The 25,064-nt window shown below is 44.2% G+C and overlaps 1 protein-coding gene across 2 annotated transcripts in view; it reads left to right on the top strand.

Moving 5' to 3' along the window:
- FRMD3 (FERM domain containing 3) overlaps positions 1-25,064 on the top strand; it is a 273,925-nt gene that overhangs the window by 195,003 nt on the left and 53,858 nt on the right. For both annotated transcript variants that reach the window (XM_081802886.1, XM_081802885.1), the window contains exons 7-10: positions 9,578-9,665; positions 11,240-11,328; positions 14,553-14,616; positions 15,896-15,984. In XM_081802886.1, coding sequence (XP_081659012.1) covers positions 9,578-9,665; positions 11,240-11,328; positions 14,553-14,616; positions 15,896-15,984 — 330 coding nt within the window. The remainder of the gene's footprint in view (positions 1-9,577; positions 9,666-11,239; positions 11,329-14,552; positions 14,617-15,895; positions 15,985-25,064) is intronic.

Here is a 25,064-nt window from a genome sequence, read left to right as displayed (position 1 = left end):
ACTGAGTGGGTTTCAAACAGAATCATTTTCTTTTTAGTTCTCAAGATTCACATTCTCTGTAAATCATGTGCATCCTGGCAGGGACTTATAGTTTCAAAAATGTCTAGCTTTCCTAGAGATATAAGTGACCTGCTATGATAAATACCCTCTACCTGTGCTTCTGATGGACAGATCACAAGAGCCCCCTTGGGAAATGTTTTTGTGCAGTTTGGGGAAGAATGTTTATTATGTGATAGGAAAATGGGAAAGATCAGATTACTTTACAACTTCTAATCTTTCTGTAGATGTGCTTTCCATCATCTCCACTCCCCCCTTCATGTGACCTTTCCCTTCTCAAGTCTCTCATTTTATTTTTTCAAAGATTTTATTTATTTGTCAGAGAGAGAGGGCACAAGCAAGGGGAGGGGCAGGCAGAGGGAGAAGCAGGCTCCCTCCTGAGCAAGGAGCCCCACGTGCGACTCGATCCCAAGACCCTAGGATCATGACCTGAGCCAAAGTCAGACGTTTAACTGACTGGAGCCACTCAAGTGTCCCATCAAGTCTCTCATTTTAAAACCCCGGAATCTCTCTCCTTGGTGGGTTATCAAATGCATTTCCATTCTCTGTTGTTATTTGGCATAGGAATTGGAAGAGGGAATTACTTGGCATCACATGCTCCTCCTATAAAAACTGAATCCTTGTATTATGTGGCCTGGAGTCAGGGACATTTCTGGGGAGGGTTGGGCCAGGGCAACTCATGTATGCACCCAAGCCATCAACGCTGTTATACAGGTAAAATCTGGCTACAGTGACTTGAAAGGAGAAAGAGCAACGTCACCAAAGTGCAACATGGCTTTGAAGAAAAAGGGAGGGATAGTATTGATAGCTTGAATCAGCCATGACTTAATACATTGTTTGATCACACCTGACATGTGAATTATGCATAGTCAAAAACTTTTTGAACTTTAGGTGAACTTATAACAGTGTATCCATCCATCCAACCCTCTCTCCATCCACATACCCATCCATGATTCATCCATGCATCTGTCTGTCCATCCATCCAGGCACCCATTCATGATTCATCCATACATCCATTTGTTCATCTATTCATGTAACAAGCATTTATTAAAAGGCAACTCTGGGTCAGGAGCTGTGGAAGTATTGAGTGACCTAGCCCACTGATCTTCAACTGCTTTACCACCAAGCTGGGAGCCCCTTCATCATCTATACTCCCCCATGACCTCATGTTTTCAAAGATTTTATCTAAAAAACAATACTCACAAGGTAACAATTAATTTGCTTCCTAATTTTTATTAGTCATACACAGCTACAACTACCACCCAGAGCCTTTGCATATCCAGAGGTCACTAGCCACAAGCCAAAAACCTGACACCCCATTATTACACTTACAGGACTCTTGGAGTCCAAAGCAGGGGTTATAAAGTGACAGTTGTTGAATTACATTGTGACCCAGATATATGTTTTTTGGGCCAAATAAGTTTTTAAAAATGGAATCAGTTGCCAGAAAGTCCCAGCTTCTCTTGCACCTAGGAGATTTGGTAACACTAGGCCTTCCCCTATGTGGTAACACTCAGCTGGAGCTAAGCCACAGTGCTCTGTAAGAGATTCATTTGCTCTCCACATTGCCACCATCCCTGCTTGGCCAGTTAACCTTCTGCCTTCATTGGTATTGAGTTTGGGACCTCCTTCTTGGACCAGTAAGGATCAGATGCCTGAGAAATTAATTTATCCAAGGCCCTAGGATTAGGAAGCAATAGACCATGACCCGAAACCTGTGTTTTCCTGTACAGTGCTCTGATATCTTCCTAACTGACTGCTCTCCTGCGAGTCTTATCCTTGTCTGGCCCCAGACCAATACTACTGTCTCCCTCATAGCATGGCATTTACCCGGATTAGAAGTGTTCTATCTAATGCTCTCATAGGGATAGTTCCTAATGGTCCCCAAGGCGTTTGTAAGAGATCCTGTTCTTCTCTAAACAATTAGAAGTGACAGACTGGAGACTCTCCTAGTTAGGATGTAGAAAAGCCTGAGACATTCATCTCCCCCAACACCAAGATAACACAACAAGCTACATAGACTACAGAATCATAGTTTTGAAACCAGTCTGAGAGCAAAGAAGACTAAATACTGAAATCCAGAATGTCGTTCCTAGGACAGTGGAAACCTGAACTTGCTTTCACTTCTGATGGTGTGGGAGGAGGAGGACAAATATGTCATAGGTGGGGTCAGGGGGAACTAGCCAAATCTTCAGTCAGCTTTCCATGGCCATGAGTGGGCTGACTTAACTGACTGGGATCTCAAAGACTCCAGCTGCAGAGTGAATTGCACTTTCCCACCACCATTTGGCCCTAGGCCTTCACAAAGAGAAGAGGGAAGAAGTCGGACAGGGCCGGAGATCTGAGTGAAATTCCTCGGAGGCACTCCAGACTTTTAGCCAGGGTTAGTGTAGCTCTTGCCAACAGCAGGGAAAGGACCACAGGGAGGTCCTTCTGAAGTGCTGAGAGCCAGCAACGGGGCTGGACAGCAAAGGAGACTCCTTGAAGCTCAAAAAGTTGAGAGCAAGGCTGTAAAGCATAGAGAACTTTCCAGAGTCTAATGGGTGCTAAGATCCCAAGCCCTGCTGAAGGGTAAGTTCTGAGAGCATTCTCAAGCATTTGAAGCCAGTGGTGAGTAAACCCTACCTAGAGTTGCAACTAAGCTAAATCTAAGCAAAGTTGCAATGAAGGTACAGCAAAACCTAACCTAACTCAGGTTGAGAGTTCTACTTCGCTGAGTTTAATTCTGCAACGCAAAGACCCAAATGGATTAGGTGGAGCTAAATCCACCCTTTCCTGCCAACCACGCTCCAAGCAATCCAGGTCCTTGCTGGCAAGATGCACACCTTATTTAATTAATGTACACTAATGCTATGCACAATTAATGTATACTAATAATTTGCCCTCATCTTAGGATGCTGTACACTTTTGTAGTCTATGCAATGATATGCTAAGGGAGGATCAATAAAAGAGTGTTCCGTTTGGCGAAAAGAATACCAGATAGGCAGAAGGGAGATGTGATTACTCGACCTCACCTAATTTATTAGAATAGCATATTTTTAGAGAATTGTTAGCTCTTAAAGAATTCAACTAATCACTGGTCTTTACATCTAAATGTCTCATTAGAGACACTGTTAATCTTAGTAGAACAGCGCCTGATGCAAGATTTAAGGGATAGAAAATCATTATTTTCCATTACCAAGCAGAGTTTTTGCCAGAAACAAATGTCCGATGGGAGATCTGAGGGGGCAAACGAAAAAGTTTAATTGGCCTTAGCGTCTTCCTGAAAACCTGATCATTAAATGCTTTCTTCCTCGGTGAGTCAGGGAGACTCAGTTTCTGGTGCCATTAGGGTCTCCACCTTTCCTCCATTGGTTTTGAACCCTTTTCCTACTTGAACACTTGCAGTTAGCCTTTCTCTGTGTGTGACTTCTTAGGTGAAGTCTTTTCAGTGCTTAGCTGTTGGAGATCTGCAGTCAAACCCAAAGCAAAGGATACCAATATGAGGACTTTTATTTGAAAGAGGGGTCTTTGTTTTGCTGTGACTATCTTGACATGCTTCGTGACATTTCCCCCACCGTCATAATGCTGATTTTAGTCACATGCAGGGCTAGCAGGGGAACAGATGCTATTCTGAGGGTGAGGAGAGACCATGCTCTGTGCCAGGCACTAGTCTAATGGCTTTTCATCCGTCAACTGTTTACTGTATACACCAAATCTTCACGGTAGGTACTGTTTTTATCTTCATTTTTTGGAATCAAGGAACTTTAGATTTAGCGGTTCTCCATTCCTGTGTGCAGTTCCTAGCTCAGGGCTCAGCAAACTTTTTCTACACTAGGCCACTTAGTAAATACTTTAGGCTGTGCAGAACATAGGATTTCTGTTGCAATTAATCAGTCTTGTCTTTGGAGCATGACTGCATCCATAGGCAGTATGCAAACAGATGGGTGTGGCTGTGTTCCAATAAGAATTTACTGGTCCTGAAATTTGAATGTCATATAATTTTCATGGTCATGGCATTACTATTCTTTGTTCGATTGTTTTAAACCATTTAAAAATGGAAAAACCAATCTTAGCTCAAGGGCTGTGCAAAACCTGGCAGTGGTCAGGATTCAGCCTGCAGGCTTTAGTCTGGGGATCTCTGACCTAGATTAAAATTGAGACCTCGCTGCTCTCCCATCAAGTCTGACGATCAGGCACCTGGGGTGGATTGCCTCATCACTGATAAGATGCAATGTTCAGAATTTGAAAGAGGCTCTCTCTAAGAACTGATGGAAACCATGTCATTTTGACATGCTCTGCCATGGCACGTAGGAGGGCAGGCACATGGCTCTGGACCATATCATGTTGGTAGTGATGGTGGCGCAGGCACTGAGATGTGCTTTGGAACCAAGCAGACTTGGACTTGAACCTCACTTCTGCATTTACTAGCCAAGTAACTTTGAGCAAGTCACTTTTCCTTTCTGAGTGTCAGAACCCTCATCTACAAAAGGAGGATAAGAAGGCCTCCTTTATGAATCTTCCCATTGCTTGGACAACATAAATGATTATGTATTGCTCAGAACAGTAGAGCTTAGTAAAAAGTGGCCCTGCATGCATATCTATGAGGTTCCTGACCAGTTCTGTTCAGTTCAGCAGTGCTTTTGGACTGTACAATATTTTATCCAATAATTCTTTTATTAAAAAGGCAGGAATTGTTCCTCTTTTAATTACCACAAATATATATGAGTATATACAACATATGTGTAATTTAAAGAATAGTTGAAAAAACGCCTATGACCCCCTGACTCTGCTTATGAATTAGAATATCACCAGATGCTCTAAAGTCTCCTGTGCGCCCCTCCCAGATCACCTTCTTCCCTCCTCTGCACTATTCTGAATTTGGGGTTATTCATTCTCTCATTTTGCTTTTGTAAATGTACTTCATATATATCACTAAATAATGCATTGCTTTGTTTTTGCATGTTTTTGACTTTCATATAAATGGAATCATACTCTATTCTTGCATCTCACTCACCCCACCCCCCGGCCAACATTGTGTTTGAGGTTCTTCCACATGGATGCATATAGCTATAGGTCTTCGTTTGTGCTTCTGAGTAACTAATATTCTGTGATGCAAACATGTCACATTTTATGTATCCATTCTGCTCATGGGCAGTTGGGTTATTTCTAGGCTTCTTGAATAATTCTCATGGGAGTGTATGTAAAGGAGTTCCTAGCTTAGGAATTTGGAGGGCCATAGAGTGTGAGCTTTTCTAGGGAAGTGATAGCTTGTTTGCTAATGGGGTTGCCCCAGCTTACATTCACACCAACAATACATGAAGGTCCCCCATGCTTCATAACCTTTTTTCTTTTCTGTTAAGCCCTTAAAAATTGAAGTATAACAGATTCAGAAACTTGTACAAAACATAAATATAAAGCTTGATGAATTATTACAAAGCAAGCATGTGGGTAACTACCACCCAAGTCAGAGAGAATTGGTAACACCCCAGAAGCTTCTCTCCTGCCCCTTCTCAATATTTACCTTCTCCCTCCTCCCCAAAGGTGATCACATCTCTGACTTTTAACACCTTAGTTGTGTTTTACTCATTTTTGAAAGCCGTATAAACTGAATTCATTAGTGTGTATTCACTTATATCTGTCCGCTTCTGTTCAGTTTCATTTTTGTGATAGTCACCCATCTCGTGTGTAGCTTTAGTTCATTCAGTTTCGTGGCCGTATAGCGTTCCATTGTATATCCATTCTCCTGTTGGGAGACATGTGAGTTTCCTATTTTTTGCTACTACAAAGGCACTACTATGAAAATTCTATATATTTCTTGGTGCCACTCGCATAAGTTTCTGTTGCATATGGAACTACTAATGGAATCGTCCTATTATAGGGTAAACACGTTGAACTTGTGTAGATAATGCCAGTTCCCCAGCTGGTTCTACCACATTGCCGCTCCATCAGCGGTCTAAGAGTTGCTTTTGCCTCGGATCCTCACGAACGCTTGGTACTATGTTTTACATTTTAACTATTTAAATGGATGTAGAAATGATTTCTCATAGTTTTAATTTGCATTTTCCTGACCATAAAGAGGTTAAGCACATTTTCACATAGTTGTACACTATTTGGATATCTTAATGAGGTGCCTGTGTATGTCTTGTGCTGATTTTTCTTCTGAGTTATATATAGATTTTAAAAATTGTATTGTTTATTGATTTATAGGAGTTTTTAAAAAATTCTACATAGGAGTCCTTTTCTTGATTGTACATGTTACCGAAATCTTTTCCCGCGCTGGGGCTCACCATTTCCCTCCCTGAATGAGATGTCCTGAAGAACAGAGGTCTTTGAGTTTAATGGCACGTCCTCTGGAGCTGTGTGGCCCCACACCTGCTGCCATCTGTGGTTGAGTGTTTACGATTAGAAACTAGATGCCTGTCGGATTTGCAAAGGACAGGAACGTGGTCAGACCACCCAGGCGAGCAGAACTTACTCACTTTCCAACATGAACTTCCAAATGACAACCTTTCATGACTAACTTGTTCCCAGACCGAATACAAAAGAGGCGTGAGCTTTAAAACCAAACTGGGATTTTAAGAATAAACACTGTGCGGCTTATACAAAGGTGCTGACACTTTAACCACCAGGGAGAATGGCCAGCTCTCCAGAGTGAAGCCCTTTCATGTCAAGCAGGAGGATTAGCCTGGAGCAGGGCTAATGGCTTGAGCTGCTTTGGCTCCGGTCCTGGTTCCCTTTGGCCCCCGTCTGGGTCGTTAGGCTGAAGTCTTCACTGAGGGTCACCAGAGTGGGGGTGCTGCTTAGTAACATGCTGGACAGCTCAGCTCTGTGCTTTATCCCTCGTCGGGGTGCTATGAATGCATGGGTGAGTGAGTGAGAATGTGGCGGGGAGGGAAATAGCATCCAATATTTGGATTTAATAATGTATTTTTCAGTGAAAGGTAAGATATTACTCCTAGAACTTAAGAGAGCTACGGAGAAATTCTTGTATGTATTGAGAAAACTCAAAAAATCCCTTTTCCCTTTCCCATCAATATAGTTGGTGACTTTTTTGAACCTGTTGTTATGGTATCAAGAAGAGATATAATAATATTGACTGTGACTTGAAAAAAGAATCAAAGAAAGAAATTGTTTTGAAGGGGCCCATAGAGTGCTGATCAGAATAAATAAATAGAGATGTTGCCTTTATATATATATCACAGTGAAACTTTAGAACACTGAGGCTAAAGAGGAAAGCCCAAAGGCTTTAGAAAGACTTTATTTTCTTAAAGCAGGTGTTTGAGTTAATCCCTCAGAAATACGTTCTGTAAAGGATGGATTAAAAATTATTCTTTTTAAAAAAAGAAAAAGGTAGTGCATATGGCTATCTTCCTTCTCCAAGGCCCAATAGATAATGGCAAAACACTAGAAAGCAGATCTAGGAAAGAATACCATTTTTGGATCTGAAGTCTACCAGTGAGTCTGGAAGATGGGAAACAGATGGAGCAAATCCAGGTTAAACACATATGTAGGGTAGGAGTGATTCTGAGTGCTTCAGGCAATAGATACACAGGGCCGCCATTATGGTGAGTGGGCAACTGCATTTGGCTCAGGTGGGTAGCTTTGACCTCTTTCTCTGGTTCCTTCTGGGCAACAGCAGGCTTGAGCTGGAAGTACCCCGTGTGTGGGCAAACCCAGAAGAACTACAATTTTCAGTTTAAAATCAAGTTAACTAACATACACTCCCAGATGGCATGCCCCCACACCCACTTCTTCCCTACAAACCTCTGGAGGCCACTGCATTAAACAGATAACATCAGATAAAAAAAATGTCCATCCATGAATCACTTAAGAAAACATCAACTCTATGAATGTGAGATTCTGACTTAGCAAACCAAAGAACCCTCACCAAGAAAGCAGCATTAACAGCAAACAGGATTAGACTTTAAAGGAAACAAAGTGGGATTTCCTCAGAGGCATAAGAGGAATTTATTGCATGAAATAGGAACAGGCAGCTATTTCAAGAGCCAAATAGATACTATGTTGGAAGTAAAATATTTAATTGGTATTTAAAAAAAAAAAAACCCTCAGAAATGGGAAGAAAAGCAAGATGCACACAGCTGAAGAATAAATTAGCAAGCTGGAAGTCCGAATTAAGAAATAATTCAGAAAAGGGATGCCTGGGTGGCTCAGTCACTTAAGCGTCTGTTTTCAGCTCTGGTCATGATCCCAGGGTTCTGGGATTGAGTCCTGTGTTGGGATCCTTCCTCAGCGGAGAGCCTGCTTCTCCCTCTGCCTGCCACTCCCCCTGCTCGCGCTCTTCCCCTCCCCCCGACAAATAAAATCTTGAAAAGAAAATTCAAAATGTAGTACAAAAAGACAGATTTAGAAAATGAAACAAAGGTTATAAGGTATGGAGGACAGACCTAGGGGTTTCAAGATCCATTTACGTGGGCCTGTCAAAGGAGAGGAGAGAGAAAGAATGGTTGGGGGTGAGGACGGAGGTTGGGAAGAGAAGAATCAAACAGCCATGGAAAAATACGAGTCGTCGGATTAAAAGTGTCCCCACAGTGCTGATCATGATAAGTAAATAAAGACACTCCTCAGACCTGTTCTAGTGAAATTTCAGTCACTCAGGGTAAAGAGAAGATCTCAAAAGGCTTTAGGGAGAAGGTAGATGGAATACTGTTTTGATTTAGAGGCATGATGACTCTTGAGGGGGTGAGGAGGGAATCCATCTATGGGGAGATGCTTGGGTGGAAATAGATTTAATACCACAATGTAATTCTACATTTTGGAAATAAAAACAAATTCCTGTTGTTTTCTTTGGCAAACTCTTCTTGGTTGTTAGAGTTACCTATTTATCCCTGGGGAATGGTTTGGATTCTCTAAGATACGTTCCGGGACTTAGTCAAAAGTGTAGTCTTTGAAATGCTTCACGATCCTGCTTTGGAAGTTAACCCCAAAAGTCCTCTCTATTGCAGCCCCTTTCCCCATCACTGAGGCCAAGACCTTGTTTACCACCGTGGAGGGCATAGCTGGGATAAGTGGCTGAGATTTCCTTTCAAAATCCAGAGCTTTCCAGTGGAATGGTTGACCGTTTTTCCTATGAGGATGGCTTTGTTCAGGCTTGCTGGTAGCATAAAAGAATTGCCCATATTCTACCTTGAGCAAGAGGGAATGCTCTTTACCCTAGATAATCTTTTGAAGTGAGTAGGAAAGAACCGATGCTGAGTTCTATTTCACATTAAGATTGAATTTGCAAGGCTTTGCTTATTGGTAACTTGATAACCATGATTAACTGTACGGGTCACTGGAGTTCTCAGAGTACATGTAGGTTTATTATGGAACAATTAGCCAGGGAACATGAGCTCTGATTCCTTAGCAAAGAGCTCCTTGTGGTGAGGAATGATGATCGGTGTTACTGATTATTATTTATGTAGGGATTTCTCTCTTTTTTTTTTTTTAGTGTAGGATATCCCATTTTACTGAATGAAGGGACTCTAGGTTTCTGTAATCTTCTGTATTAATGACCTAAAATTTTCTTGTGTGATTCTAGAGGCCAGAGCCCACCAGTTGCTGAATTTAACTTACTCCTGAAAGCTCACACTTTGGAAACCTATGGGGTAGACCCCCACCCATGCAAGGTGAGTGCCCCTCCTAGCAGGCCAACATATAATGATTGTTTTGCCCACAAGAGAGTTAATTAGTGTGGGGGATATTACTACAGGCTGACCCATTGTCCCTAATTGGAAGGGACAACAGTAGGCTGTAGTCACATGTTCTGGTGGTTGATTTTCTCCATTGCAAGCCTTCCAATTGCTTGCTAATTGCTATGTAGTAGCCATACTTTCCTAAATTAACATATATGATTCATTCATTTATCAAATGGATGGTTCTACCCCTGAGAACTTAAAGGATCCCAACAGATTTATTTTCAAGACCCTTGTCAGCAAGAAGGTAACCTTAATGGAAAATAGAGGAAAAAAAAAGACTTAAAATTATATTTTGACATTAGGATTTTTTTTTTTTTTTTTTGCTTTCTTTGCTCATATTATTTGATAGTATTTCTCTCAAGCATGTATCAGAATCACCTGGGCTCCACTCCAGAGTACTGACTCAGAATCGCTGGGGTTACAGCTGGGGAATATGCTTTTTTAGCAAGTCCCCAAGATGATGCACACATTTTCCAGAAATGTTTTATGAAAACAGTTTTCTTCTTTCCATACCTTAAACTAACTACGCATCAACCAGACACTAACTAGAATTCTAAACTAACCGTTTATCTCAGCCAGGCTCTTAAAGGTAAGTTCTTGAGTTCTGCTGGAACATTTCTTTACCCATATGGGATCAGCTAATAGTATTTGGTAAAGTACTAGTTCTAGAGCTCTTAGTGCAGGCTGCTCATTAGAAATACCCAGGGAGCTTCATACTCCTGCCACCCAATGACATCAGGGTCTGTGGGGGAGCAGACCAGGCTCTCCAGATGATTCCAACATGCGGCCGAGGTAGAGAGCTGATAGTACTTGTTCACATTGGCATTTTTATTCGCACAATTATTTTAGCATATTTGCCAGAATCCTCTTCTGTAATGGTATAAATCAGTTTATTCCATTTAGTGAATTAGATTTTATCCACAATTTTGAGCCTGTTTGTTTTATTTATTACTTGGAGATGGACTTGATTTTTGTTACCATCATTCCTTTTCTTTTACTGATCTATGCTTAGGTTTTCCTGGTTGAGGCTGGAAGCGAAGTAGACATTTCTGGACATATCTTTACATTAAAACTACCAGGAATTTTGTATGGAATTTAATCAAGTCAAATTAGGGCTTTGGTTTCATAGCATCTTTGATTTTAGGGCTAATGATGACTGAGCACAGTTTGACAACATTACAGGACAGATCCGAGAACTCGGGTGGCCCCAAGACACACTTGGAAATAGACATAGTGGTTTGGGACTAATCTGCCTTTTCCCAGGATGTTCCCGGAGAGGTAGAAGGTCTGTTCCTCCAAGGAAAAAGCTGCATATTCCCAGACCTTCCCCAGATTTTAGAAGCACTATCCTTGGAAGTCCCATCTCAGAAACTTAGTTTATTGCCACGATCAATGGGATTAACCTGAAAGTAACCCAGGGGGTGGATGAATGAGGATACCATTTATCATTTATTTTATATTTCTCATTCTCAATCCAAATGTTTTTGGTTCTCCTTTTTTTCCAGGATTCAACAGGCACAACAACATTTTTAGGATTCACTGCAGCAGGCTTTGTGGTATTCCAGGGAAATAAGCGAATCCATTTGATAAAATGGTAAGGACTTCTTTGGGAAACTAGCTTACCAATTTTCTTAATCTTGCTTTTCTTTCCCAGCCTTTGATACTTTTTTTTGTTTGGAAATGTCTGGTAGAATGCCTAGTATTCATTTCTTTGCCGTGGAGCATCATTAAAAAGGGATTATTCATCTATAAATAAAAGCCAACCTAGGTTGTCCTAGACCTCAGGAGACTTGGGGTGTGTCTTGGGCTCAGGGGCTCTGTCTCCAAAGAGAAGGTGCCCAGTGTTTCCTCACCAGCAACTGCTGCTCTCGCCAGAGGGGTGACCTGGGGTAGGGCAGGGCAGGGTAAAGGTACAGTTTCCCTTGAATAACTCAGGACCCTCTTCTCCTGCTCCCTCCTCTCCATTCTCTCTCTCTCTCTCTCTTTTTTAAGATTTTATTTATTTATTTGACAGAAAGAGAGACAGCGAGAGCAGGAACACAAGCAGGGGTAGTGGGAGAGGGAGAAGCAGGCTTCTCACTGAGCAGGGAGCCCATTGTGGGGCTTGATCCCAGGACCCTGAGATCATGACCTGAGCCGAAGGCAGATGCTTAATGACTGAGTTACCCAGGTGCCCCTCCATTCTCTTCTCTTGAGTCCTTGTTGCAGAGACGTCATGTGTTACCCAGTATATCAGTGAAGATGCTTTTGGCTCTAAGTAACAGGGATGTCTGCTCACAGTGGCTTACAAATAAGAGGACTGATTATTTCACACAGCAAAACTTCCAGAGGTTGGGCATTTCCATGATCCTTTAACTTAATTGCCTGACAACACCGTGAAGGACCTGGGTCTCCATTTTCTTCTCTGTCATCCCAGGGTAATGGCTTTTGTCCCCAGGCTCATGCTCGTAAGGTGGCCATGCAAGGAACTCTGGCCATCCCATCTTCATTCAGCAACACCTAGAGCCTGGAGGAGAGAATCCCCTTCCGTGTGTCTCCTATTAAAACAAGGAGGACTTGTTTTACAGAAGCCCTGTAGGAGACTTCCGGTATATCTAATAGGGCAGGATTGGCTCACATGAACCTACTTAAAGCAATCCCTTAGAGAAGAGTGGGAACTCCATGACTCTGTTGGTCAAATCAAGACCCACCTCTTGCGGCTGGGAAGAACATAATCTGCATGAACATGTCATATTGAGGAAGAAGAAAGTCTGAGTCATGTCAATACAGAAGTGGGAGGATGGAGCAAGGTAGGTGACCAGCAGGGCCCATGGTGTCCAATCAAGAGATGGTTTGGGCAAAAAGCCAGAAGGCTGAACTTATATGGAATATTGTAAAGGCTCAGTCTTGTTCATACCTTCAGCTTGATTCAGTTTCCTCCCTGAGGGCCCCTGACAGGTTTGTCATCCCCCTCGCCCCATCATGTCTCACTGGGTGGTGGGCTCCCCCTTGTGGCCTGAAGTTCTTCTTGATGGGCCAATGGGCATCTGCCTTCATTCATGGGTTGGCAATGCCCTTGCATTTACCTGAACCTCAGTTTCGTGGTTCTGTTAGCTTCAGGATTTCCAGGACCCCTTTATCAACACCCCCACTCGTGCACTGTCCTCTTGGCACCTCCCCCCTCCCTTTCAAACCTTCTCTGCTGGGTTAGCATCAGCCAGCTAGTGTCCACTCCACTCCTACACCTTGTACTCTTTTTTCTGAGATCCCTGATTTCATCAATCTCCTCCTTGAATCATTGCCTTTTGTTCAGCTCATACTTTCCGCTCCCCTCTGCACCCACTTGTTCTTTCTCCACAATGAGCATTCTCAGAACTCTTCTTCACTTCGCTTCTCTGAGTCTCTGTGTACTCAGTCGTAAGATGGGAATCCATTACATCTGGCATTACATATGGGGAGGAAAGGAGTTGGGTGAGAAGCAAATGCAACTGTGTTGTGAGTGGTGGGATTCATGAACTCTGACATCTTGTGGACGTGTTGCATGGTGGGGTGACTAGTTTTCTTCCCTGTGTTTTCTGCACCTTGGAAAGAAGGGTATTAATCACCTTGCAGGCCATTCCCCAATAAGCTCCCTACAGATTCCTGTTGACTTTGGGAAGCATGGATAATGTGGGGACTTCTCCCATCCTACCCTAGGACCACAGAAGACTTGCGGGTTATATCCTCAGGTTTCTGAACTACTTGAGCTCTGAAGTAGTTAGGGGAGAACCTGTCATGTCTTAAGTGCAGATTAATTGCAAGTGTCTGCTCCTTGGGCTTCTGTTTCTTCCTGGGTCCACTGAAGAGTTAAGATGGACAATCACCGGACCATTTGTTTCTGGTTCTACATCGTGGTGTTCCTGGTGGGGTGCTGAATGTCATCCCTACCCCTCTCCAGCCTCTGCCTAGGCATGTGTATTTGGAATAGCTGTGGATATGTTACCAAAACAAATTTTAGTCCCACATTAATCCTAGTTTTTTTTTTGTTTTTTAACATCCACTGAGCTGTGTCACTCTTGCAAATCCTCTCCTAAGTTTGAACAGCTTAATGTAGACACACTGTTCTTTTTCCCTCAGGAAAAAAACACAGGGGCACAAATCACTCTTTTAGAAATTAGATCAAAGGACTAAAAATAGAATTGTCTCCTCTCTATGCATATTTGCTCACCAAAGAGGTGACCTAGGGTCCCCATTTCAGGCAGATTTTAATTGAGCAGCTCCTTAAGATAAAAACCCAAAGTTCCTCTTTTGACTACCATGTGTCAAGCTGTCCTCACAATTTTGAGCATCTCAATATTTAATAAAACTATTCTCTCATGAGCAGGGAGAGCAGAAATGAAAATTTTGCAGCCTGGTGTGTGTGTTTCTCGAAGATGGATGTGAAAGTTTGAGGGAGACAGATACTGTGAATCCATATCATTTCATTACCCGAACCTGAAATAATCACATTCTTCCTACCTCGCAAAGTGGGCTGGCCAATTAATATTGTTTTTGTTGTTAATGTTCACAAAGCCTCCAGAGCTCCTTGGAAGAAAGATGCAGCTTGACTGTAAAAAATGGAAGAAATAGTTCTGAGCTGCCTTCGGATCCTCTCTTGGGAAGAAAATTGCTGTATAATTCACTTGGGGGCTTTTCACTGCTCATTAAGCCTTTACTGATGATAAGATAATATCTTGTTTCATTGCAGTCGGCTTGGTATTTGCGAGTCAGCCTGATTCCTGTGGGAAACCCAGGTACATTAGTTAGCTGCCACTTTTTTTTTTTCTTCTTCTCACCCAAAGAGATTTTCTTTTCTTTTAGGCCGGATGTCTGCAAGTTGAAGTTTGAAGGGAAGACATTTTATGTGATTGGCACCCAGAAGGAGGTCAGTGACTGCTTTTCTAGCCTGTAGTTATGTGTGTGTGTGTGTGTGTGTGTGCGCGCGCGCGTGTGTGTGTGTGTGTGTGTGCAAACGAGAGGGACGCAAGCATAAAACATGCCTTTAGTATTGTAGCCCCAGAATACCACCACTTTGAAGCTTACAGTGATAATGGAAGCTGTATGCTGAACATTTGAGAGGTAAATAAATAGTGGGTTTGCACATTTAAGAACAAAGTCAGTGAAATGAGTCGGTCAGAAAAAGACAAATAAGATTTCACTCATGTGGAATTAAACAAAACAGATGAACACAGGGGAAAGGAAGGAAAAATAAAATAAGATAAAAACAGAGAGCGAGGCAAACCATGCAAGAGTCTTAACTATAGGGAACAAACAGGGTTGCTGGAGGGGAGATGGGTCAGGGGATGGGGAAACTGGGTGATAGGCATTAAGGAGGCACGTGATATAATGAGCACTGGGTGTTAAATGCAACTGATGAATCAGTGAATTCTACCCCTGAAACTAATAGTACACTACATGTTAACTAAATTGAATTTAAATAAAAAAATTTTTAAAAAGAACAAAGTCAGTGAGCAACGCTTGACCATATACTACTGTGTAAAAAATAGACTGGGATAGAAAATGGAACCTTCTCTTGAAACTAACACTGTGTGTTAACCAACTGGAATTTGAATTAAAAAAAGGAAAATGGAACCTCCTTCTACCTCTGTAATCTGCCAAAATATAGATTTATGAAACAAGTGAAGAATACTTCCAAAGCTAGATATTCAACCACTGCTGGTGCGTTTTATGAATAGAGTCTGTACATGCCAGGAGTCTTAATGAAGCTACTGGATGCAGGTTGGGTTCATCAGGGAATGCATCTGAGAAGAGGCCGTCATGGAAGCTTTGAGCCTTAGGCCTAGGTCTGGAGGTTTGCAGATTTTCTTGACTAGTTTTTAGATCAAGCACCGGTTATTCAGCGGTGGCAAAGTTTTTAAAGGACTACAAGTCTGATTGAGAGGCGGGTGATTCCTGGGTTGTTGAGAAGGATTGACTGTGAGGATGTTTTTTGTTAGAAACAGGGCCCAGTTAGATTCAAGATGTCTGCAAAGGGTGAGGGAGGCGGGACACCATTTCAGCAGCATTTTTAAGACCAGGGTAATGCCTAAGTTACTTTTAGTCTGTTTGGCAGGTGTCGGGGGCGGGGAGCTACAAATTGGTAAATACCTGAAAAAGATAAATTCTGTTTCACATGCCCTTTCTTATTTTGTCTTTTTTATTAGAAAAAAGCCATGTTGGCATTCCATACTTCGACACCAGCTGCCTGCAAACATCTTTGGAAGTGTGGGGTGGAGAACCAGGCCTTTTATAAGTATGTAGCTTTTATTCATTTAATCATAGGTTGTAAAAGCATCCATGGAACCACTCATGTTTTGCAAATAGCTGCATATTCATTTCTTTTAATTCAGTTCTTTTCATTATATTTAAGGGAATTGTAAATTCAGTGTGTTGTGCAGGGCGACTCCCAACCAAGCCTGAGCTCCTCATTGGGTGATACTCATAGAATTGCAATGGGTGCTTTTTTTTTTTTTTTTTTTGCATTTATATTTCCATTCAAAATGTCGCAGAATCTGTTTTTGGTTGGGTGTCCCCCTCAGAAGCAGACCTTGAGAAGAGTTGAGTGCTAGTAATTTCTTTGGGATGTGATTTCTGGACCTACCGGTAGGAGGGATGGGGAAGGGAGGTGGGGCAGCAAGCAATATAGGGCATGTTATCCATCAGGTCACTCCTGAGGGCAGCTGTGCTCAGCCCTGCTGGGGAATTCTGTCAGGCTATAGAACTTGCCTCAGAATTCTCCCACTGACAAGCAAAGGGCCCGGGCTGTTTGTTTACCAATTCCCCATTCATTTTAGTTGAAGGCCACTTCAGAAGGCAGAGTTAATACTCTCTGGCTTACTCTGAGTGTGGGCTGACTCTGCTCTCACAACCAGAGAAAGCAAGCTTTGGCAGAGAGTCACAGGTGTTTGTAGTAAGAAGCCTTCTGCACACAGAGATGGGAGCCAACAGCTTGTGGGTGGAATGCGGTCAGAGGCTATGATGTGGAAAGTCAATACTGTACAGGACTTCAGAAACCATCCACAAAGCTCTCAGATTTCAAGAGAGCTTCAAATTTAGGATCTTCCCACTGAGTTCCAGCTTCTCCTCTTTGAGACACACTTGTTGAGTGGAAGAGCAGTGGTGAGGGACATAGTCAGGAGCCCAAGCCAGCCCTGCCGGGAGTACCAGCTGGCCCCTGGAGTTCATCCACATGGCCTTTGCTCTGTCTTCCCTCACACTAAATTCGGCCATGCTCATTAGACTCTTGTCTCTGAAAATGCTGAGTCTCTGAACCTCCTGGGCTTTAGCTGACAAGGATCAGGAGAGTGGATCAGGCTCGGACAATCTTTTTCAAATCCCTTTTTTATCCACAAAACTCTTTTCCTCAAATAGAAGTGTAGGCAAAGCCTAGTAGGTAAAGAGAGAAAAATAGAGGAGCTGTGGTTGTTGGTGACGATCAGAGTTGGGACTGGGGACTCGAGACCCTTCACCTGTTGCTCACTGCTTCTCAGGAGCTTGGGTGACCAGTTGTCTGCATTTGCCGGGCCTTCTTCAGGTTTAGCATTGAGAGTCTTGTGTCCTGGGAGAACACTCTGTCATGGGCAGATCCCATCAGGAGTATAGTTTGAAAGCCCTTGGATGAGATGACCTCCAAAATGCTGTGAGTGAAGATATGTATCAAAAGACCTTCCCACAACCAACTTCACTTCAAGACATCAGTGGGTCCCATCAGGTATTTGGGAACTGGTATATAAGGGCACCTGACTGCCTCTGAAATCATGTCCAGGCCTGTCCATTGCCCATGGGAGCTGAGAGAGGGAGATGCAGAGGGTTTGATGCTCTGCCTCTAGTTGAGGCCTGCATGTATTTTGCTGTTGTTTTTAATTATTTGAAAAATTGAGATCCTACACCATAAAAATCACCCCTTTAACGTATACGTTCAGTAGTTTTTAGTATAATTCACAAAGTCATGCAACCGTCACTGCTATCCAATTCCAGAACATTTTTATCCCTTCCAAAAGAAACCTTGCATCCATTAACAGTCACTCCCCATTTCCCCCACCCCCCCGTTCCCAGACCTTGGCAACCACTGGTTTACTTTCTATGTTTATGGATTCACCCGTTCTGGACATTTTATATAAACAGAAACACAAACTATGTGGTCTTCTGTGCCTGGCTTCTTTCACTTAAGGTCATGTTTTCAAGGTTTATCATGTGGTAGCAGCATCAGTACTTTGTTTCTTTCCATGACTGAATTATGATCCAGTGTTTAGATAGACCACATTTTGTTTATCCATTCATCAGTCGATGGATATTTGGATTGTTCCCTCTTTTTAGCTATTATGAATAATGCTGCTATGAATATTCATATAAAAGTTTTTCTGTGGACAGTTCTGTTAGGTTTATACCTAGGAGTGGAGTTTTGGGTCATTGGGTAACTCTATACTTAATTTTTTGAGAAACTGACAAACTATTTTTGGAGCCTAAGCTTTTGGAAGTCTTCTGTTCCTCCTTTAATGAAATCATCTGGTTCTTGTCAAGGGATCATTTAGAGACATTAATTAGTCATTTTGAATGAGTGTTTTCTCACAAATGAGGGAGCTGGTAGATGGAGTTTTGAAACAAAGCAAAACAGGATAGATCATGACCTATTTTATTGTAGGTTTTTATGTACATATCTATACTAGATCAGATCTCTCTGAAGGTAGGAACTAAGTTCTATTTATCTTTTTATTTGCCAAAGACCCCAGGCATTCAAAAAATATTTCCTGGATCAATTGATAAGGCACAGTTCCTATCCTCAAGAGATTTGTATTTCATGGTAGACACCAAAAGGGAAGTACAAATAAAATGCTGGAGGGCACCCCAGAGGAGGGGTGAGTCTTGTTGTTGGGGGAGCCAGGAGGTAGAAGTCCCCTTCAGATGGAGGAAGGACATTCTGGGTAAGAGACCAACGCAGGAAAGTGGAAGATGTTGGGGAAGATGAGCAGCCACACAAGGCTGGAGTAGAGGGTACATGGAGTAGACAGGGAGTAGAGGAGGGGCCAGGAGCTCTTGGGGCCAGACAGAGGGCTCAGCCATCATGAAAGAGGGTAGAGAAGCAAAAGGTGTGGTTGATGCTGCTGACCACAGATGGTGGAAGGGGCGGGAGTAGGAGAGGAGAACACCCAGTGGATAGACCTTTTGGAGGCTTCTCAGTCAGCTCTTCTTGGGAGGAGTTTAGCATGGCTTTGAAGATCCTTTAGGTGAACTCATAGGATCTCCATCAAAGAATAACGTAGGACATTAATTCATTCTTTTGCACACACATTGTTTTAGCATGTGTGAGGGAGTCAGTTGATTGCTAGAGTCAAAGACAAAAGCAGAATTGAAAGGAGGGGGAAGCAGGAGAAAAACCTATGAACCGGGGAACTCATTTTGCATATTTTAGGGTATGCACCTTAGGTGGCAGCTAGTAAAGAGGTCAGTGTGATAGTCCTGTCATAAGATGGGCCAACTAGGCATATCAGAGGAATCCTTCCCAGTCTTCCGTGGATGCTTCCAAAGACCAGGAGGGTTTAGTGGTCAGCACCTGTGGCACTGAACAGATCTTCCTTGACTTCCTTGACTTACGATGGGGTTACACCCTGATAAACCCATCCTAAGTTAAACGTACTATAAATCGAACCATCATATATTGGGGACCTTCTGTACAGAGGTGACCGAGTCCTTGCGCCCCTGCTTTGGTCAGGTCAGGCTACCCCGTCTCTCTCATGAAGACCCCTAATCCCTAATATTTATACTGATCTGAGTTTTCTTGGACCCTTTTGTTCCTTCATTGATCTGATAACCATCCCTGTTCCTTACGGAGAAGGAAAGATACCACCTGTTCTGACCTCAGCCTTCTCATCTACAGAACGGAGGGGACAGGGCCTTGGCCGTGGTTTGTTTGCCTCACTGTGTCCTCGTGTTCACGAGCATGGACCTTGGAGGTGAAAGGCTTGGCTTTTAGTCTTGACTCTGTCACTTCCTAGCGGTGTGGCCTGGAACAAAGCACTTGAACTCTGAGCCCCAACTTTGTTTTTCATCCGTAAAATGTAATACCTGCTGGGGAGTGCTTAGTTGTGCCGCAGTGACCATGACTACCCCCCCTCCACTAATGACAAAAGGTTTTTGAGCGCCTGTTGGTCGCAGAGCCCCGTCCCTTTGACTCTGAAGGGTTCTGATTCTGTTAAGCTCAGGGGTGGGTGCTGTCCCACTGGGTGCTGCGTCGTAATGGTTTCGGCTGGCAGAGCAAGGTCCTGATTTTGTTTCCTGACTTGGGAGTGGTTTGCTCCTTTTTCTACTTCACCTGCCGTGGGAACAGGGAGGCCTGGTGGCCGATGCCTAGGAATTCCCTAGTGTGCTTTTAAGACATGAATGTGCAGTGGGTCGTCCACTGGCCCAGGACCACGATCAGGTTTGAAAGCCTTTGTTCTGAGATCTGCTGCCTGGGACTGGAGCCCAGTGCAGAAACTCTGATTTTCCCTCCTGCTCCAAACCCCAGGGGATCCCTGACAAAGACAGTCACCATTTCAGAGTTTCCCTTATGCCATGTGGTTTCTAGGCGCTGCCACCCCCAGAGTACAGGTTCCCTGGAAGTGCATGGAGTCACTGAAGAGTTCAGTGGCTTGGGGAGTTTCCATTCAATGAGTCTGTCACACCTGCTTTATGCTATGCACTGTGCTGGGCACTGGGGACACCATAGAGGCTCAAATGATGCTCTTTGTCCCCGACTTTGGAATTGTTTGCAGGGCACAAAGGCAGTCTCTAAGAAATGTCTTACCCAGAGTCTGGTATGCATTTTGTCAGAGAAACAGCTTTATATTCAGTAGATAAGGACGCTGAGAGCTCCCTACACGAGAGCCTCGCACACCTCAGTGAGCACGTGAATGACCCGGAGATCCTGCAAGAATGTGGAGTGTGATTCAGGAGATTGGGATGGGGCATCAGAGTCCATATTTCCTTTTTTTTTTTTTTTTTTTAAGATTTATTTATTTGAGAGAGCGAGAGCATGTGAGCAGGGGTTGGAGTAGAGGGAGAGGGAGAGCATCTCAAGCAGACTCCCTGTTGAGTGCGATGTGGGGTTCGACCGCACGACCCTAGGATCATGACCTGAGCTGAAATCAAGAGCCTGATGCTTAACCGACTGAGCCACCCAGGCACCCCCCAGACTCCATATTTCTAATAAGATCCCTGGTGAGGCTGTGCTGCAGGCCCATGGTCCACACTTTGAGTACCAAGGTTCCAAACCAGTGGTTCTCAGCACTGACTGCACATTAGAACCACCTGGGAGAGCTTTTCAAAAAATAACAAGCTGTGGACATTATGCTAAGTAGAAAGAAGCCAGACATAAAAGACCACATATTGTATGATTCTATTTGTATGAAATGTTGAGAATAGAGAAATCTAGAGAGACAGAGAATAGATTTGTGCTTGTCTAGGATTAGGAGTGGAGGAGATGAGGGGGATAATGGGAGGTTGGTTCTTCCCAGGTGATGAAAATGTTTTCTCATTTTTAAATAAAATTTTGTAAATTAAGACCACTGAAGTGTGTAGTCTAAAGGGTGAACTTTATGGTATGTGGATTATATCTCAATAACTTTGTCATTAAAAAAAATCAGAATCTGGGATGATGGAGCTAGATATTGGTAGAAATAAATCTTTCCCAGGTGGTGCTCACACGCAGGCTAAGGTTAAATGCTTTAATCCAGTGATTCTCAAAGTAGGGTACTTTGACCAGCGTCAGCATCTCCTGGGAACTTGCTGGAAATGAAGATTCTTGGGTTCCACCCCAGACTTACTGAAGCAGAAACTTGTGTTTTGAAACGTGCTGGGTGAATCTGATGCTCTTTGAAGTCTGAGAAGCTGCATAGCTAACGCATTATTTTAAAAATACAGGCCTGGATTTGCAGCCCAGTTGCCCCAGTTCTATCCTGTTACCATGATTCAGTGACTTAACCCCTCTGTGCCTCAGTTTCCTCACGTAAAAAGGTGGATTGCTTCCTCCTAGGAGAGAGCTGTGAGGATAAAATGAATTAATGTGTTTGAGATGCTTTGGATGGTACATGGCCCATCAGATATTCGAGAAGAGTTCGAGAAGAGTCTTCTGTAGCTTCCATGTGGGGATTTTGATGGGGAGTTGGAGATGGCAGTGGGGAGAGGGCAGGTGGGGAAGAAGGCTGGAGGGGAGAGGTTTGCTGTTCAGCTAGGTGGTGCATTCGTTGCCTGCACTGGGCAGATGTTTGCTCCAGGCTCATTGTTGGTGTGAGAGCCTGGGGAACTGAGCACTGGAGCATGTCAGCTAGTTAGAGCAAACAGGTCCTCTCACTGGCTGTCAGAGGGTCTGAAATCATTCCCCCAGAATCTCCATCACCCAGAGGCCTGGCTTTGGTGGCTCAAGAGTGAGAAGTCAGTGGAGAGGTTTTGAGAGTGATATTAGGGAGGGTGGGAAACTTATATAATGAACAGGTGCTTTCAGATAACTTGATCTCATTGAACGCTCCTCAGAACACTATGAATTAAGTATTGTAATACCCTCCCCCACTTAAAAAACTCATGGAGAAAGGAATGCTGGGAAAAGCTACATGACTTGACCAAGGTTGCAGGACCAAGAGCAGGTAGGAGCCTTGGGCCTCTGCTCTTCTAGGTAAAACACCACCTCTTGGGTCATTCTAGAAGAATTTGGGGACTCAGAGGTTCTCAGGGGCAAGTGGGCTGCCTTGGAATGACGTTGGGGTGTTTGATAAAAACACCAACTCCTGGATCCCCGGCAGACCTGCTGGATGAAAATCTCTAGTGACGGAGCCTGGGCACTGGTGTTTTAACCCCTATTCCAGATGCTGCTGGCATATGGCCAGGTTTGGGAACAACTGAAGGTGTGTCTTATCACCCGGCCACCTTCCTTTTCCCCTCACCATCTCCCGCCATCCTCTTGTGCTTCCCATTTCCCAGGGTTGTTCAAGCTCTCTGAATAAACTTCCCGGTGAAAAGTCCACTAAAGCTCTCAGCCCAAACACGATGGGGCATCTACCTGCACATTTGGAAGGGTGGGGAACTGGTGGTCATGCACTCGGGAGAGTGTCTCTGAGCAAACGACATGACACGAATGTTCATCGTGGGCAATCAGCTGCCAGAAAGAAGGCAACGCTGTTTCCACTCCTCCCATCCTGAGTAGGCAGGCTCTTCACTTTCTCTGCGAAATGTGTCTTCTGAGGGTTTGGGTGGCGGCAACGCGGCTCTGAGGCCTCCCACCAAGAGGCGGCTCCAGTGTAAGAGGCAGTGGCCCCCTCTGGGGGCCTGGAGAGCAGAGCTGCGGCTCAACCAGTGGAAAGCAGAGCTGCCTCCTCTCCCCACAAGAGGCTCCCTACACCAGCTGGGCTTGCCACACCTCTTTGGGTTTCTGGTATCTTCTAAAACCTGGGCACAGAGTTGCATTTGAAAACCCCAATTAAGGCTCTTTTTCCTTTTTCATTAATCAATGTTTTTATTGAGGTATAGTTGGCACAATGTTACATTACTTTCATGGGTTAAAAACTGCAATTAAGGCTCTTTATCTTCTTAGCAGACTACTTTGCCCTAAGGATCTTTAGAACCTAGAACAGTAATAACCAACATTTTAAAGACAGAAGCTTTTTTTTTTTTTTTTTAAGATTTTATTTATTTATTTGGCAGAGAGAGAGAGAGAGAGCGCTCACATGCGTGTACCAGCAGGGGCAGAGGGAGAGGGAGAAGCAGGCTCCCCATGGAGCAGGGAGCAGGGAGCCCTACGCGGGGCTTGATCCCACGACCCTGGGACCATGACCCAAGCCGAAGGCAGACACTCGCCCAGGTGTCCATAAAGACAGAAGCTTCTTTAAAGGTTTCTCTGCCTCCTACCTCTGAGGCCTGGGAGCAACAGCCCTGCCAAAAGGTGGGGAGTTGATGAAGACCGCCCTTTTCTCAGGCTTCTGTAGATAACGTGTCAGGCTCACAGCTCCCTGGGTGTGTGTGTGGTGGGGGGGGGGTGGGCAAGGGCAGGTACGCTGGGAGCAGGCGTGTCCTCACTGGAGGAGGAGGGCACCGTGGGACTCCTGTCCCATGTTGGCACAGCTTGCTGGGGATTTTTATCCTCTTGACTGCATGTGATCTGTAGCCTAGCTCTGGCCAGCAGCCCGCACTGCCCGTCCCTGGGGGCAGGAGCCTCCCGGGCGTGGATCTCATATGCTCCCACCCGTCCTTAAGGGCTCCCACGCCACCTTCTCCAGGCCCTGCCTTGAAATGGAATCCCTCCACTCCCCAGGCCTGGACCCCCTCCCCTCCTGTCTCATTCTCCCTGCTCCTCATTTGTCCCCAGTGCCCTTCTCTGTTGGCTCAGGCCATTTGCAGAAGTGGAAAGGGAGAAGGGGCTTCTTTGCAAAAGAGTGTGCCTCTGGCTTTTCATGGTTCTGAGGACAAAGGCCAAAATCCTTAACTAGGACAGCTTAAGGTCAGGTCGTGCTAAATTAGGGGGAAAAATGTATGTGTGTGGGCTTGTAATTACAATAATAATAACATGGGGAAATGCACATCAGATCTTTTTAGTTCCTCCAGTGCTCAAGCTCTCCAGGCTTTATGCCTGCTGAGCCTTCCGCCCAGAACACTGCCCAGCAGCTGCCCGGTTAACACCTTCCTTTCCCTGGATCTCAGACCCATGGCCCCCAGGCTGGATTGGTCTCCCCCTCCCATACTCTCATTGCATCTTTTCCTTCATGGCCCCCACCACAATTTATAGTTATTCACTTATGTGTCTGGTTTTTAGATTAATATCCATTTCCCTTCTAGACCTTACACTCCATGAATGCAGAGGCTGTGTGTCTTCCCTGAACCTGGAGCGGGGGGTGGGTGTGGGGGGGGGAGGGTGTGGACCAGGCTCGGCGTTTGGTTAACAATTGCTTGAACAAAGGAACCAAGGCTTCCGAGATGCCTGGCGTTGGGGATAGCTGCCCGCACAGAAACTTCTAACCCCAGAGCCCTAGCTATATGCTCGTCTTCGCTCAGAATTCTATACAGCATATTGTTCTGTGTGGTTTTTCTATTAAGATTTTGGGACTCTCAATATTTTCAATGGTCCTGAACTCTTGGAGGCCATTCTTTCGAACCTGGGTTTAGTTGCACGAGGCTTAAAGTGATTGCCGAGAGACATCCTCAGCTGTCACAGCAATTTAGTGCCCTGTGTGTGGCCTGCACAGAGCCCACATTTTCGTTGTTTTCCAGAGTGCTGTGGTTTTGTTCGTGGTTATAGGTGCGCTTAGAGCTGCTGAATCAGTGTTTGGCCGGGCTTCTTATTCCACGTGTGTCTTAGTCAGCTCCCAGCCC

This window comes from Leptonychotes weddellii, chromosome 14 (assembly GCF_054177405.1).
Source record: "Leptonychotes weddellii isolate Sample4059 chromosome 14, ASM5417740v2, whole genome shotgun sequence".
NCBI classification, from domain to species: Eukaryota; Metazoa; Chordata; class Mammalia; order Carnivora; family Phocidae; genus Leptonychotes; species Leptonychotes weddellii.
The sequence above is the reverse complement of the archived record's forward strand: the minus strand, read 5'-3'. Positions and strand labels throughout refer to the sequence as shown.